This window comes from Bombina bombina, chromosome 4 (genome assembly GCF_027579735.1).
Source record: "Bombina bombina isolate aBomBom1 chromosome 4, aBomBom1.pri, whole genome shotgun sequence".
NCBI lineage: Eukaryota > Metazoa > Chordata > Amphibia > Anura > Bombinatoridae > Bombina > Bombina bombina.
This window is the reverse complement of record NC_069502.1, coordinates 304,922,555-304,938,835: the sequence shown is the minus strand read 5'-3', so window position 1 is coordinate 304,938,835 and position 16,281 is coordinate 304,922,555. Positions and strand designations below refer to the sequence as shown.

The 16,281-nt window shown below is 36.8% G+C and overlaps 1 protein-coding gene across 1 annotated transcript in view; it reads left to right on the top strand.

Annotated features, from left to right (window-relative positions):
* Positions 1–9,356, top strand: part of PLS1 (plastin 1) — a 168,344-nt gene extending 158,988 nt beyond the window's left edge. Inside the window, exons 15-16 of the mRNA XM_053710016.1 lie at positions 6,638–6,762; positions 8,524–9,356. Coding sequence (XP_053565991.1) covers positions 6,638–6,762; positions 8,524–8,659 — 261 coding nt within the window. The 3' untranslated portion in view covers positions 8,660–9,356. The remainder of the gene's footprint in view (positions 1–6,637; positions 6,763–8,523) is intronic.
* The last annotated feature ends 6,925 nt before the right edge of the window (positions 9,357–16,281 follow it).

Here is a 16,281-nt window from a genome sequence, read left to right as displayed (position 1 = left end):
ACTGCTCTCAGATGGTGGTACTGATCTTGTCGTTATAGGGTCTAATGCAAACTTTTTAGCCTTACTGCAAAACTCGTAATGGCAGCGCTATGGAAGTCCCATGAAAAAACGTCATTTTTATGAGTGCAGGACTGACGTTGCGTTACACTCTAAAAGGCTTGTGGTACAGCTATACCGACAAGACTTGTAATGGCTGTGGTGCTGTTTTAAAGCTGAAATGACAATTTTTCAGCGTTAAAAGACGAGTGCACAACTAGTAATCTTCCTGAAAGTGTTTAATTTCCCTTTCACCCCTTAGCTACTGAACCATTTCATGCTCCTGTACTAAGCTGTTTCACAGCACATCATAAAAAGGATTATCTACTCCAGAATTTTTATTGTTTAAAAATATAGATAATCCCTTTATTACCTATTCCCCAGTTTTGCATAACCAACATGGTTATATTAATATAATTATTACATATGGCCTCTGCAGACTGTCCCCTTATTTCAGTTCTTTTGACAGACTTTCATTTAAGCCAATTAGTGCTGACTCCTAGGTAACTCCACGGACATGAGCATAATGTTATCTATATGGCACATGTGAACTAACACCCTCTAGCTGTGAAAAACTGTCACAATTCATTCAGATAAGAGGCGACCTTCAAGGGCTTAGAAATTAGCATACGAGCATTCCTAGGTTTATTTTTGAACTAAGAATACCAAGAGAACAAAGCAAATTTGATGATAAAAATGAATTGGAAAGTTGTTTAAAATTACATATCCTATCTGAATCATGAAAGTTTAATTCTGACTAGACTGTCCCTTTAAGAGTTCATACTATTATGAGAAAATTAACTTTGCGGTTTCTCTCACCAGATTCAATATTATTTATTATTATTGGTTATTTGTAGAACGCCAGATTCAATATCACATTTATCAGCTCTATGGACAAGGATCACATTTCCCCTCTTCTTTTTTATATAAGAAGCAACTTCGCAAACTGGGTAGTAGTTAGAGCTACATAAGAACTGGGAACCTCCTGCCAATGTGTCTCCTGCAAGAAGGCCAGATGTATATTGTGATAAAGTAGGTGATGGAGCAAAAGACTACTTTTTGTAGGGGAATTTAGTCCCTGGACATTTAAAGAGATAGAAAAATCTAAAATGCAAAGAAAGGAACACTCAGCGCTACCCCTTTAAAACAACCAATGTAAAATATGCCCCTTATAGGAGATGTTCCAAACCCTAATACAACATAAAACTCTAGGTATCACTAGAGCAAGATACCGTCCTCAGATGTGAGAGTCTCCAATCCAAATGATCAAGGAATTAAGCAACGCATCACACAGACTAAAATCCCCAGATGAAAGAGGTGTGTTCTTCTTCAGGTGAATATGCTGCTCCTCTAAAGGAAAGATCCCAGGGACATTCCAGACGAACTAAACTAGAAAGACAAAAAGCAAGAGAAGCTCCACACTGGATCCTTGTGCAGAATTAAAAACACCTTTAATCAAAAGCCCCTGATATAAGGCTATAACTCCCAGTATAACAAATAGAAATGTGCATATAGATATATACAATATCACCAAAATATGCAGCATCAGACGATCCTCTCTAGATTCTGTATAGCATAGTGGGAGTCCAACACCCGCTATAGCCCTCCAAATTGTCCAAAAAGACCGTTCAAATTGTCCTAGAAGACCATTCAGATAATATTAAAAAGAATATGCACATATCCTACACTAGTGGGAGCTAGTTGTTGATTGGTACCTGCACACATTTGTCTCTTGTGATTGGCTTACTTGATGTGTTCATCTTGCTGGCAGTAGTGCAATGCTGTTCCTTCAGCAACGGATAACAAGATAGTGATGCAACTTTTATAATAGAAGTGAATTTGAAAGTTATTTAAAATTGTATTTTCTATCCAAATCATGAAAGACATTTTTGGGGTTTCCTATCCCTTTAACCCCTTAATGACCGACAACGTACAGAGTACATCCTACAAAAAAACAGTTGTTAAGGACCAACGACGTACCCTGTACGTTGTCAGGGGTTTCAGCGGTGGAATCAATCCTGAACGCTTCCAGCCGCTTTCAAGGTATTGCCGTGATGCCTTGATATTGAGGCATCACTGCAATACCTTTTTTTGCACACTAATGCAGAGAGGGCCACTCTGCCGATCGTTGGTGGGTGGGAGCAGCTGCAGGGAGGCAGCCCATCGCACGTGAGGGGTGGCGGGAGCACGCGCGTGGGACCGATCTGTGCCTAAGTGAGAGGGAGAGGGAGGGGGAAATAATTGTTTAGAAAAAGTGTGTTTTTTTCCATTTTTTCATCATATTTTATATAGTTTTTTTTATAGTAAGTTATAAGATATGATAAAAATAATGGTATCTTTAAAAAGTGCATTTAATTGCGAGAAAAACGGTATATAATATGTGTGGGTACAGTAAATGAGTAAGAGGAAAATTACAGCTAAACACAAACACTGCAGACATGTAAAAATAGCCCTGGTCCCAAACGGTCAGAAAATGGAAAAGTGGTCTGGTCATTAAGGGTTTAAAATAACAAGTCTAATCAGAGCCATTTTTTAAAGGGGGATCAGACATCAAATGGTATAGTGTGAGTAGGGACAGGACAGAGGAGAAAAAGAAAATAAAAAAAGGGGGGGGGATTATTATTTTAATGGGGGAAATTTCTCAATTTAGCTTCTGAAAGTTTCTGCGGGAAGTACAAGTTTGTGGACAAAATTATCATGAAAATAAGTTTTTAACAACACTGTAAACATGAGTGGTCCCTCATCCTCTAAAGAAGGGGAACACGGCTAAGCAAATATGGGGAGGAGTAGTTAAGAAAGCCCACCCCCCCTCATCAGTCAGAAAAATAGTCCATATATAAACTGTAAACAACTAGTGAACATTCAACTTGAGGTGCAAAGATATCAGTTATCTCAGCTACAGGCTTCCAGGTTATGGAAGGGGGAATGGGGGTAGAGGAAGAAGGGGAGAAGAGAAATGAAGAGAAAAAATGGAGAGGGCAAAAGATGAAGGGAAGGAGAAACATTTTTCTTCACATTACAATGTCTTTCAAGTCTATGTAAACATGTAACATCATTGTACAATCACCTACCCTTAGTGCAACAATAGTAGCATATCTTAGTCTACTTGATCTTGGTGCTAAAGATCTAAACACTTAGGCAAGTAATAGGTATAACAGCAAACATGTTTATATATAAAATCATAGCATTATTTCTCACGTGTTGCATTAAGTCCCACCACCATGGAGGGGTCCAAATGAGCAGGGTCCCAGTAAGTGCAGCAGTTATCATTCAGAAGATGCGTATAAGCATCTGTTGGGAGCAAAACATCTGCAACTTTGTAGGGTAGTTAAAATAAAATGTAACCAGTTGTGATAGTTATTGTGATAGACCCCAGACAGCACACAAATGAACTATTTGTATATAACGTAAACCAATAAATCTGTCATTTTCATATCGCTAAGAATGATGTAAACGAACAGTCAGTATTGAAAAGTAGATAATCTGTGAATGAAGAACAACAAATTCAATTCATTGATATACTGTACCTCACATACATAGTTTTGATGTCAATTACATAATGGCTGAGTATTAGATTGACCACTGATGGTGACTTCTTTGAACACCATACAAAAATATTTTGTGTTAGGTGTTAGTGTAAGACAGGTTAGGTTTTATTTTACAGGTCAATTTGTATTTATTTTAGCTAGGTAGTTATTAAATAGTTAATAACTATTTAGTAACTATTCTACCTAGTTAAAATAAATACAAACTTGTCTGTAAAAGCCTGTAAAATAAAAATAAAACCTAAGCTAGCTACAATGTAACTATTAGTTATATTGTAGCTAGCTTAGGGTTTATTTTGCAGGTAAGTATTTAGTTTTAAATAGGAATTATTTAGTTATTAATAGTAGATTTGATTTAGATTTAATTTAATTATATTTAAGTTAGGGGGTGTTAGGGTTAGACTTAGATTTAGGGGTTAATAAATATAGTATAGTGGCAGCAACATTGGGGGCGGCAGATTAGGGGTTAATAATATTTAACTAGTGTTTGCGATGCATTAGTGCGGTGGTTTAGGGGTTAATATGTTTATTATAGTGGCGGCGATGTTGGGGGCAGCAGATTAGGGGGTTAATAAGTATAATGTAGGTGTCTGTGATGTCCAGAGCGGCAGATTAGGGGTTAATAAATATAATGGAGGTGTCGGCAATGTCAGGGGCAGCAGATTAGGGGTTAATAAGTGTAAGATTAGGGGTGTTTAGACTCTGGGTTTATGTTAGGGTGTTAGGTGTATACATAAATTTTGTTTCCCCATAGGAATCAATGGGGCTGTGTTATGGAGCTTTTCGCTGCTTTATTGCAGGTGTTAGGCTTTTTTTCAGCTGGCTCTCCCCATTGATGTCTATGGGGAAATCGTGCACGAGCACGTACCACCAGCTCACCGCTGACTTAAACAGCGCTGCTATTGGAGTGCGATATGGAGCACAATTTTTCTCTACGTTCACTTCTTGCCTTTCTGAAAACCTGTAATACCAGCGCTGTAGGTAAGTGAGCGGTTAAAATAACGTGAAAGTTAGTACCGCACCCCTCATACCGCAAAACTCGTAATTTAGCCGCATGTTAAATAAGTGCAAATAACTTATTGCAATAACAACATCTGTAAACATAAGATCAAGCGGTTCTAGTTCAAATAATTTTTTACCCATATGGCCGTCAAATCCCTGGACACAACCCTATTAAGGATTGAGTCTGTTACCTTCTTTAAAGTCTGACTCTAAGAGAACCCCTTGTCCCTTGAGACGTTTATCACAAGCATTCCACCCCGTGGGAATACAAATGTAGTTAACACCTTCCATTTCCAATTGGCCATAACCCCCTGACTTTCAGAAAACTAGCACCCCTGCTAACCAGCTGCGACAAAACAGGAAATAAAGAAAAACAAAGAAGAAAAAGGGGGAGGGTGGGAGGGAGATCCTTCTGCTAGAAATTCTTTTAACAATCTGGCGCTTTTTCCCACTCCGGCCCTTTAAGTAGTGGCTTCCTTGCTCCACCCCTTCCTCATCACACAAGGCCCAATTCCTCCGCAGGTCAAAGGCCCCTGCCGTCTACTCTGCGTCCGCCTCTAGGGGCCCCATATCTATCTAATCTATTATAATATCTATTTAAAAATACATAGTACATTGGAATGTGAAGAACATTGGATCATAAAATATTTACAGTACATACACAGTAAAACACATTATTAAATATTAAAATTGATTTAAGATGATTTTTCTTGTTTTCAGGTATTTGAGTGGAAAGGGCTTCAAAGTATATTTACATATGTATATTCAGTATATATGTATGTATATACACATAAACAAATATATAAATAATAATAACTAGTATTTATATAGCGCCTTTCTCCCAGTGGGCCTCAAAGCGCTTTTTCAGCGCTCGCTCTCGGAATTAACCAAATCGGCAGCTGAATAGTAATAGTTGTTATTATTACCCAATTTAATGGTAATCATTTTATCGACCTCGGAAGGATGAAGGGCTGAGTCGGCCCTGCTGGGATTTGAACCTGTGACCTTGGATCTTTTAAACAGACTTTTTTGTAGTTAGGGCATTTACCAACTGAGCTACCTCACCGGCATGTATATATACATTATAGCAATTTCCATTCACAAACCTTGTCATATACCATATAACCCTTATAACTTTTTGTTTTAATATTTACATTTTTTATTAGATAATGTATATAAGTGTAACATAATTATGTTGTGTTTAATACAACCTTTTTTTTAGCTCTAATCCTTTACATAAGGGGGCTAATTTATCATTTGTCTGGAGGACATGGTCCGCTGTAGCGATCATGTCAACCAGACATCGCTGAATGCCGACAGCATATGCTGTCGGCATTTAGCATTGCACAAGCAGTTCTGGAAAACTGCTTGTGCAATGCCACCCCCTCCAGATTCGCGGCCAATAGGCCGCTAGCAGAGGGTGCCAATCAACCCGAACGTATGAGATCGGGCGGATTGATGTCCGCAGCCTAAGAGACAATGGACAAGTTAAGGAGCTGCTTCTTAGGGAGTTAAGGAGTTAAGACCGGCATTTCTTAACTCCTGTTTCCAGCAAGCCTGAAGGCTCGCACAGAAACAGGGGTATTTGGGCCCCGTTCGGACCATGATAAATCGGCCCCAAGGTCTTCAGTCGTACTAACCTGAAGAGTGCAAATTTAGTTTGCGCTCATGCGGTCGCGTTTACTTTAAACTTGTAATATGCACACATTAATGCAGCCACAATATCTAAATAAATCTAGCCCTGAATATTTAAACTATAGAATTAGAAAAAAAGAATCTGTACAGTTTTGTCTCAGTTACCAATCTCTGCTTGTCTCCTAGACTTCTGTCAATACACATCTGTTGCTTAAAAAGCTACAGAATCACAGTTAAGAAACCCACTTTGTTCAGACAAATGTAATATTCACTTTGCAGGAGGAGCAAGATGAATGCATTGCATATGAGGGTCACATTATGGTCCCTGGACCTTAGATTAGATACCTTTGCTTTAGATATTATAGCTAAGCAGTGAAAAGCATTAATTGTTAATGTTACTTTTGTTGATCATTTTTTAGGATTATTCCATCAGCACAAGCTTGCCTGTTTTGGATTTAATTGATGCCATTGCACCTAAAGCAATAAATCCAGACATGGTAAAAAGGGAAAATCTTTCTGAACCAGACAAGCTGAAAAATGCTAAGTAAGTAACTGCTACAGAGTAACAGGAATGCTGTGTAAACAAGTCCCTAGTACAGTTTGCAACTGGCATTACAGGATGTATAAGGTGATATGTATGAGTGTGTATAGTCAATGAATTAATGTGCTGCATGAACATACAGAGGTTTCATTTAGAAAACTGCCTGTTATTGTATTGAAACAGTAACAACTAAAAAATTACTTGGCTTTCATCTTCAAAACAAATCAGAAAATATCCCAAAATACATAAATTGTTGTGCACTGGGTAAGGCATTACAAAAAAACAGTGTGATCACTCTGGCGTTCTGCAGACGTTTCCATAGCTTCATATAGCAGGTGATAGTGCTGTATACGTGTGGCTAGATCCTATAGTGAGTTGGGAGCTTACATATTTGAGATGTTCTAGCAGTGCATTGGTGTCCAAATATGAGCAAAGACTATTTATTTCCACGTGAGCTGATATAATAGACCAGTGACAATATGCTATGACCACATTGTTCCAACTGTCCCCAAAATGGTAACACCCTTAAAAAGTCCTTCTTAAAGGGACATGATACCCAAATGTTGAAGTTTAAAGTGATGCAGCGTAACTGTAAAATACTGACTAGAAAATATCACCATAAACATGTCTATGTAAAAAAGGAAGATATTTATTTTACCTCAAATTTCCTAAGTATTCACACCTCACTATAAAGAGACTTTAAGCAGCCACTCAGGTTGCTTGTTCCAGGACAAGATAGGGAGTGTGCATCTGTCATGTGCAGGCACAGTCATGTTATTTTCCTATTCAGTTTAAGTATGTTCTATGAAATCTCATCAGATTTCAGTGAAATCTCCTGAGATTGCAGCAAAGGCAAAGCATTACCTCACAGCACTGCTGATGCTGATTGGCTATTGTTTTTTTTTTTTTTTTTTGTTTTCAACTTGCAGCTTTATACCAGATCTAACTGTCCACAGAGCACTTACTCTGGTGAGCTGAAGAAATGTTGAGGTAAAATATCTTTGTTTTTTACATGGATATTCAGGTGATATTTTCTTGTCAGCTTTTTACAGTTATGCTGCATCACTGTTTAGCATATGAATATTATGTCCCTTTAAAGGGACAGTCTAGTCAAAATTAAACTTTCATGATTCAGATAGGGCGTGTCATTTTAAACAACTTTCCAATTTACTTCTATTATCTAATTTGCTCAATTCTTTAGATATCCTTTGTTGAAGAAATAGCAATGCACATGCGTGAGTCAATCACACAAGGCCTCTATGTGCAGCAACCAATAAGCAGCTACTGAGCATATCTAGATATGCTTTTCAGCAAGTGATATCAAGAGAATGAAGCAAATTAGATAATAGAAGTAAATTTGAAAGTTGTTTAAAATGACATGCTCTTTCTAAATCACAAAAGAAAAAATGTGGGTTTCATGTCCCTTTAACTGCTACTCATCCAACCCCTGAACACAAATGAACCTCTGTCAGCACAAATTATCCAAACCACATTGAACTAAAATTTCCATCAAACTTTACTGCTTTGTTGTAGAAAACCTGAACTACCATGCCACAAATTACTTTCTGACATCTATAAAGTAAAGTTATCTTGATGTTTAATAGGTTTATATACCTAAATAGCAGAATGTGTTCTTAAAAATTCTAAATTCTGAAGCCAACCTGTCTGCCGTCTGCATGTTGCAATACATTTTAAGATAAAGATATTGTTTGACACCCACTAATAGAAATATATAATCTACATCCATATTATGTTTATTTGCAGGTATGCCTTATCGATTGCTAGAAAGATAGGAGCACGGATATATGCCCTGCCGGATGATTTGGTCGAGGTTAAACCAAGGATGGTGATGACAGTATTTGCATGTCTAATGGGCAGAGGATTAAACAAATTAAAATAAAGTTTTTTCTCCCCTAAGTATCCATTATTTACTGCCATGTTTAGTTCATTGAAGTTGACATACTTAGCAGAACCCTGCTACCTATGGACTAAATAAAAGATGTCTAATGATTGATTCAAACAGAATATCAAAGGAGCACTATTGTATGTATAAAATGATGTCTAATCTGTGCCTATTTAATATACCTAATTTAACTAAAGCAGCACATTTTACTGGAGTAATGTCATAAAATAGTATATGGGATGGTAATATATACATTGCATACTGTAAAATGTATTCCAACTAGGAGGTTCCTTTTACTATATCTGTTGATATAAATAACCTGAAATATGTTGATGAATTTTCATGTGTATGCCAAACAAAAATTAAATAACTGAAATCCTCCAATAATTTTGATGATAAAAATGTTTTCTTTGTAAAGTGAAACAGATTGTTCAGTTAAACTGCCTCTGCATTTTGTATGTATACAGTATCTTTAAATTTAAAGACTGATCTTATATTAAGTTTCTTATCGTAATAAAGGCAAATTTTTAAAGTATAATAGTAATTTAAGGCAAATACAAAAGCTACCATAATACTGGTTAAGTGTGGGACTATACTATACAGTCATTATAAACCTGTTTAGATTGAATACATCAGTCTGTTATAGTACTTGTATAATGTAGCTATATTAATAAAGATTTCCTTTTTTAAAAAAGGTATTAGTGAAGTGTGCTTCTAGCATTTTGCTCAAATCATTATTTAAAATGTACCAAATATCAGGTATTTTACTAGCTCCATATATTGATTAATTACTTTATTCAACCCTTTTCAAGCATTTCTCTTCTACTTGTATCTCTAATTCTTTTTCATAATGCTTATTTCTAGCAATCTGTAGTTCACTTGTATCTATGTTATTGCCTCTCAAGTCTCCAGCTGCTTGTATTGTGCAGATTCCACATTTCTTGTTAGTTCCATCCAAATACAAAGTTTACTATTATAATGTAATCAATAATTACCTAAGTAAATATAAAGAGGGCGAACAATATAGATAATAAGCAGAACATAAAAACATTCAATTATTATAACCAATATAAAGTCCTTGAAAACCAAAGACACATTCCGTCTCAGAGCATGAAAAACGATCTTTTGAAGAATAGGCTGCACTCCAAACCCAGATACTGGCACACCGGCAATGGCAAAATACAAACAACAAGGAGGCGCCTCATAGGGTCTTAAAGTCCTAATGAGAAACAGAAAAGTGAGGTCAGACAAAAGGCAACTTACTAGGTGTAAAGCACCACTCGTAGTGCTTGTGAAGTGGACTGGAATTATGGTAGCCCCCAGCTGGATGAGACTCCAGTGGAGAGCCAACTTCTCGTAACCAGTGACGTGCAGTAATAGGAGGCAGGGGAGGCAGTGCCTACCCTGTCCAATGAGAGAAAAAAAGATTTTTATTCTTATTTATTAAAAAAAAAAAAGTGTTTGTTACTTTATTCTTTTGTTGGCCACGCCCACCCTCGCCCCAAGGGTACCCCCCCCACCCCATGGGATTACTCATTATGTTACAGCGCTTTGCGCATGCGCCGTGCAAATATTCAGCATCCATATTCCATTGTTGCGCAATTAGGAGGCAGTGAGCTGGTCCGCTGTCCTCCATTAATTGCGCAACATGGATCAGGAGCTGCGCCACCCAATGGTGACTTGCCTGGGCCTGATACAAGCTCCAATGGAGGCGGTTCTCAAAACCGCCTCCATGATGAGCTAGGTCACCTCAGCCAATCACAGCTTCAGCAGCACTGCGGGGAGGCGTGCCTGCTGGGCTGCTGATTGACAGGTGTGGGCCATGTGACATTTTGACGTTGCGTGCGCTGTCACTGGCGGGAAGAGTAGACTCGGTAGTGGAGGGAGCTGCTGCTGAGAGAGTCTCTGCGTACGACTGTGTGCCCGACCGGACCGTGCTGCCCTACTGCAGAGGTGAATAGGGCGCTGCGGCTGAACTCTCCAGCATGGACAACAATGCCGCGGACTGGGGAATCACTCAGAGCTCCTTGTCAAAATACCTGGATGGCGGCTTCTGGAGCATGAAGAATCAGCTACGCTGCAGATTGCTGAGAGCCCACTCTTCCAGCAAGGTACCAATGGGGGGGAAAGGGCTATCCTAAAGTGGTAGCCAGGGTCCAGTAGTGGAGTAATGTTTGGTATGCTAATTTTGTGTCATTGAGGCAGGCTGTTGGTGACAGTATTGTTGTATGATGAAATGGTGGCCTTGTCGTCGCGTGACACTGTATGGGTATATAATTGCGGTGGTCAAAGAGTACCGTGTTATGTTAGTTTTATGTTTTACAGTATGATGGTGTGACAGTGCTTAATGGATCTGTGGCATTCTGGCAGGGTGGTTCTGTGGTATCATGGATGGATATGCTGTAGATTATACTATATATGTTATAGGGAAGTTATATTATGTTTCCTTCTTTAGTTTATATTGCTAGGTGATATTTATACAATTTAAACCGTTATATGCATTTAGAAAGAGCATGCAATTTTAAATAACTTTCCAAATTACATCTAATATCTGGTGTTCTTCATTCTTCTGATATCCTTTGTTGGAAATCATATCTAAATATGCTCAGTAGCAAATGAGCATATTTAGATATGCTTTTCAACAAAGGATAGCTGATTTTTTCATTCTTTTGATATCCTTTGTTGAAAATCATATCTAAATATGCTCAGTGGCAAATGAGCATATTTAGATATGCTTTTCAACAAAGGATCTGATTTTCTTCATTCTTTTGATATCCTTTGTTGAAAATCATATCTAAATATGCTCAGTAGCAAATGAGCATATTTAGATATGCTTTTCAACAAAGGATCTGATTATCTTCATTCTTTTGATATCCTTTGTTGAAAATCACATCTAAATAAGCTCAGTAGCAAATGAGCATATTTAGATATGCTTTTCAACAAAGGATATCTGATTTTCTTCATTCTTTTGATATCCTTTGTTGAAAATCATATCTAAATATGCTCAGTAGCTACTGAGCATATTTAGATATGATTTTCAACAAAGGATATCAAAAGAATGAAGAAAATCAGATATCCTTTGTGGAAAAGCATATCTAAATATGCTCAGTAGATACTGATTGGTGGCTGCATATAGATACCTCATGCGATTGGCTTGCCCATGTACATGGCTATTTCTTCAACAAAGGATATCTAAAGAATGAAGGCGTATCCGATTCCTAGCCACTGCCTCACCAGCCTCTGAAGTCACCGCACATCACTGCTCGTAACAGTAATCAAGTGTTACGGATCTTCCAATCACGTCACAAGGGCCAGACTGAATCACACTGTATCGACCCACAGCACTTAGCCTTACACAAAATGCTCCGTCTCTCATGGGAACAGATGATATACAATGCAACAGGCAGAAAGTCGGATACAAAGTGACAATCATAAGTGCAACAGTACTAGTGCCTCTACAGATGAAATAAATAGGCAAATTATAGCACATAAAATAAATAAAGTATTTATTTGGTAATTTAAAACCTTTTATTAAAAGCGACATGTTTATCAGAATGTACATGCTGTTTCATTAGGCTTTACAAATGAGTAATGATGAGCAGCTATATACCCTTAAACCCGTCCCATCATGATGACATCACAAATAGGGTTGAGGAATTTAAATGTAGCTAGTGCATCATATCTATAAAACAGAGGATACAAAAATCTAAATATACATATACTAAGCCTATTTCTATGAACCACTATATAACATCATAATACCAATGGTCTCTTCATAGTCACAATATTAAATATTAAAATTCAACTGCCTATTAAGACATATATATATATACACATAGGAGTTTATTAAAGTTTACAAAATATTTAAATACTAAATAAGGCCCAGATTTGAGCATTATCTCTGCTAGAAGCAAACTTTTTGCTCATGTCGGGTAGTGCTCGTATTATGAGTTGAAAGTAAACTGCTTTTTCTTGTGCATAAAAAGCCAAATTTAGAATATTGCACACAATAGAAGTCACCATACTCATGCACAAAACCCGATCGCATATTCTCAAGTGTGCTAACCCGACATAAAAATATGAATTTTTCACATAGAAGAATATGTTCTATTTATTTATAAATACATATTTCTATAAATATATCTGATGGGTTTTTGCACAAATATATATGTATGCCTATATTTTTACATGATTATACATAGGTATAGATATATACAGATATCTATAGAAATATTATTTTTATGAATACATAGGACATATATTATGCTATGTGCAGAACATTGGAATGTGAAATATTTACAGTGAATACACAGTAAAACACTTTCGGCTAGATTACGAGTTTTGTTGTATGAATGAAAAAGCAGCGTTATGGCTCTTTTTCACTACCGCTGGTATTACGAGTCTTGCAGGTTAAGCTGCACTGCACACTTTTTTTGGCCGTAATGCAACGTAACTACGCAGCTTTCAAAAAGTCATTTTTCAATGGGACTTCCTTTGCAATGGTATTACGAGTTTGCCTGGGAGGCCAAAAAGTGAGCGGTACAGCCTATAACCACAAGATTCGTATCGCCATCTGAAAGTCAGTAGTTATGGGTTTTATGCTACAACGCCGTAACATAAAACTCATAACTAAAGTGCTAAAAAGTACATTAACACCCAGGAGAGTTTTACCAGACAACTCTGAGGTTCCGGCATGCCCAGCTTGCATCACATCTTGGTGCTTTGCTAAACGTGAGTGCATCTGAGTTTTATATTCTATTACCTGATATATCTCACAGAATTATGCTATGTGGCGCCTTCTCTGCTTCTTTATAGAAATTTTTAGTTTAGGCTAGGGTTTTTTTTATTTTGGGGGGCCTTTTTTATTTTGATAGGGCTATTAGATTAGGTGTAATTAGTTTAAATATTTGATAATTTCTTTTTTATTTTGTGTAATTTAGTGGGTGGGGTTGTAATTTAGTTAATTGTATTTAATTAATGTAATTTATTTAATTGTAGTGTAAGGTTAGGTGTTAGTGTAAGACAGGTTAGGTTTTATTTTACAGGTAAATTTGTATTTCCTTTAACTAGGTAGCTAGTAAATAGTTAATAACTATTTACTAACTAGTCTACCTAGTTAAAATAAATACAAACTTACCTGCAAAATAAAAATAAAACCTAAGCTAGCTACAATGTAACTATTAGTTATATTGTAGCTAGCTTAGGGTTTATTTTATAGGTATTTAGTTTTAAATAGGAATTATTTAGTTAATGATAGTAATTTTTATTTCGATTTATTTTAATTATATTAAAGTTAGTGGGTGTTAGGGTTAGGTTTAGGGGTTTATAACTTTAGTATAGTGGCGGCGACATTGGGGGCGGCAGATTAGGGGTTAATAACTGTAATGTAGGTGGCAGCGACATTGGGGCGGCAGATTAGGGGTTAATAAGTGTAGGTAGGTGGCGGAGACATTGGGGGCGACAGATTAGGGGTTAATAACTGTAATGTAGGTGTCAACGGTGTCGGGGCAGCAGATTAGGGGTTAATAAGTGTAATGTAGGTGTCAGCGATGTTGGGGGCAGCAGATTAGGGGTGTTTAGACTCAGGGTTTATGTTAGGGTGTTAGGTGTAAACATAAATTTTCTTTCCCCATAGGAATCAATGGGGCAGCGTTACGGAGCTGTACGGTCCTTTATTGCAGGTGTTAGGCTTTTTTTCAGCCGGCTCTCCCCTTTAATGTCTATGGGAAAATCGTGCATGAGCACGTAAAACCAGCTCAAAGCAGTGCTGGTATTGGAGTGCGGTATGGAGCTCAATTTTGCTCAACGCTCATTTATTGCCTGCTAACTCCGGGTTTATGATAACCTGTAATAGCAGCACTGTAGGGAGGTGAGCGGTGACAATAACTTGCAAGTTAGTAGTGAGCAGCTCTTACTGCAAAACTCGGAATCTAGCCGTTTATTAAATATGAGTATTGCATAAATATGTTTTTACGTTTTCATCTACTTAACTGCAAATGGCTCCAATGCACTTCTATATATGTCTATGTATGTGTACATTTGTATTTGTGTTTATATGTGTATATATGTCTGTAAATATGTATATAAACATATAAACACATAAAGACATGTATATGTATGTGTCTCCATGTTAAAGCCCTTTGCCTGCCTTTTTTTTTCTAACACATGAGACCTCATATCTTTGAGCCCTTATAACTTTACTTTTAAAATTATTTTTGATGTGTTTTGTGACACTTTTTTGTTTTGCAAAACAGTTAACCAGAGCGATGAAGTCATGCTAACCCGCCGCACATTAACTTCAATTGCACTACAAGTTAAATATGAGTGAAAAACCTGACGCACGCAAATTCCCACGATAAACCCCTTTTCACTTGCGTGTAACTGTTAGCGCTCTACTTGTAATCTAACCCTAAAAGTGTAAAGTGCAATGAAGTGTTATAACAGTATACCTTAGTGATATACACCATATCATATGAAAAAAAAAATAAAAAAATTATTACTTGGATTATCACAATGTGATCTAGAATTTGGACAAATTAGAGTGCTAATTAATATTTTCACAAAGATACTAAAAATATTAAAACAGAATTTTTTATTTTATTTAAATTTTTAGCGCATTAGGGATCAATGGCAGACAAGTCTAGATTGGCATTTAGAACAAAAGGACTAAGAGTCTGTAGTTTATAAGCCCAATAAATCTTTCTTTGTCTCAATCTGTTAAGCAGTTATTAAAGGGTGAGGGAGCAATTTGTTCAATGAGGGTTACAGTAAACATTTGAGAGTTATCGTTATGATATTTAAGGCAATGAGCGAATATGCTATAAATCTTCCCTTTCATTGTACATAATCAGATGTTCAATTTAAGTGACTAGTAATAGGAAATTATTGTTGAATGACATTAGATTTAACAACCAAACTCCCATGTGAAATGTACTTACATATATTATGTCTTTTTCTGTTGCACCTAAAAGCACCAATTTTACATTTTTATAGTACAACCAAGATTGTTATTCATCTTTTTGGTTATCCTTCCCTTTTAACTAACTACTGCTTTGCTAGGCACTAGTTTATTTTTGAGGCTTTGTGCCCTTAAAAGACACATTGTGGTTTTTCTCCTTCTATGGGCCAGATTACAAGTGGATGGATATTTTGCGCTTCTGCTAGAGCGCTAACTCCGCTAACTAGCGCTAACTCAAGTTTTTTGCGCTAGTCAGGTTGCACCCATATTACAAGTTGAAAGTACAGTAAACTGTTTTTATTCTAGCAGTAACCTGACTAACCCAAAGTGCGTATTCATATATTCCCCCATAGAAGTCAATGGAGAAAAAAAAGTGGAAAAACAAACCTAACACCAGACTCTCACGCAAATATGATTGTATATTCTCAGTTGCGCTAAACCCACATGAAAATATTTATTTATTTATAAAATATTTTACCAGGAAGGATACATTGAGATTTCTCTCGTTTTCAAGTATGTCCTGGGATCACAAAACATTGCATTGATACAATAGGGTACAATAAAATACAAAAACAATAATAAAAATACACATTATATGCAAACATTTAACATAGAGCAGGTATGAAATATTTAATCAACCATGACAGGAGCATTCTGTTTT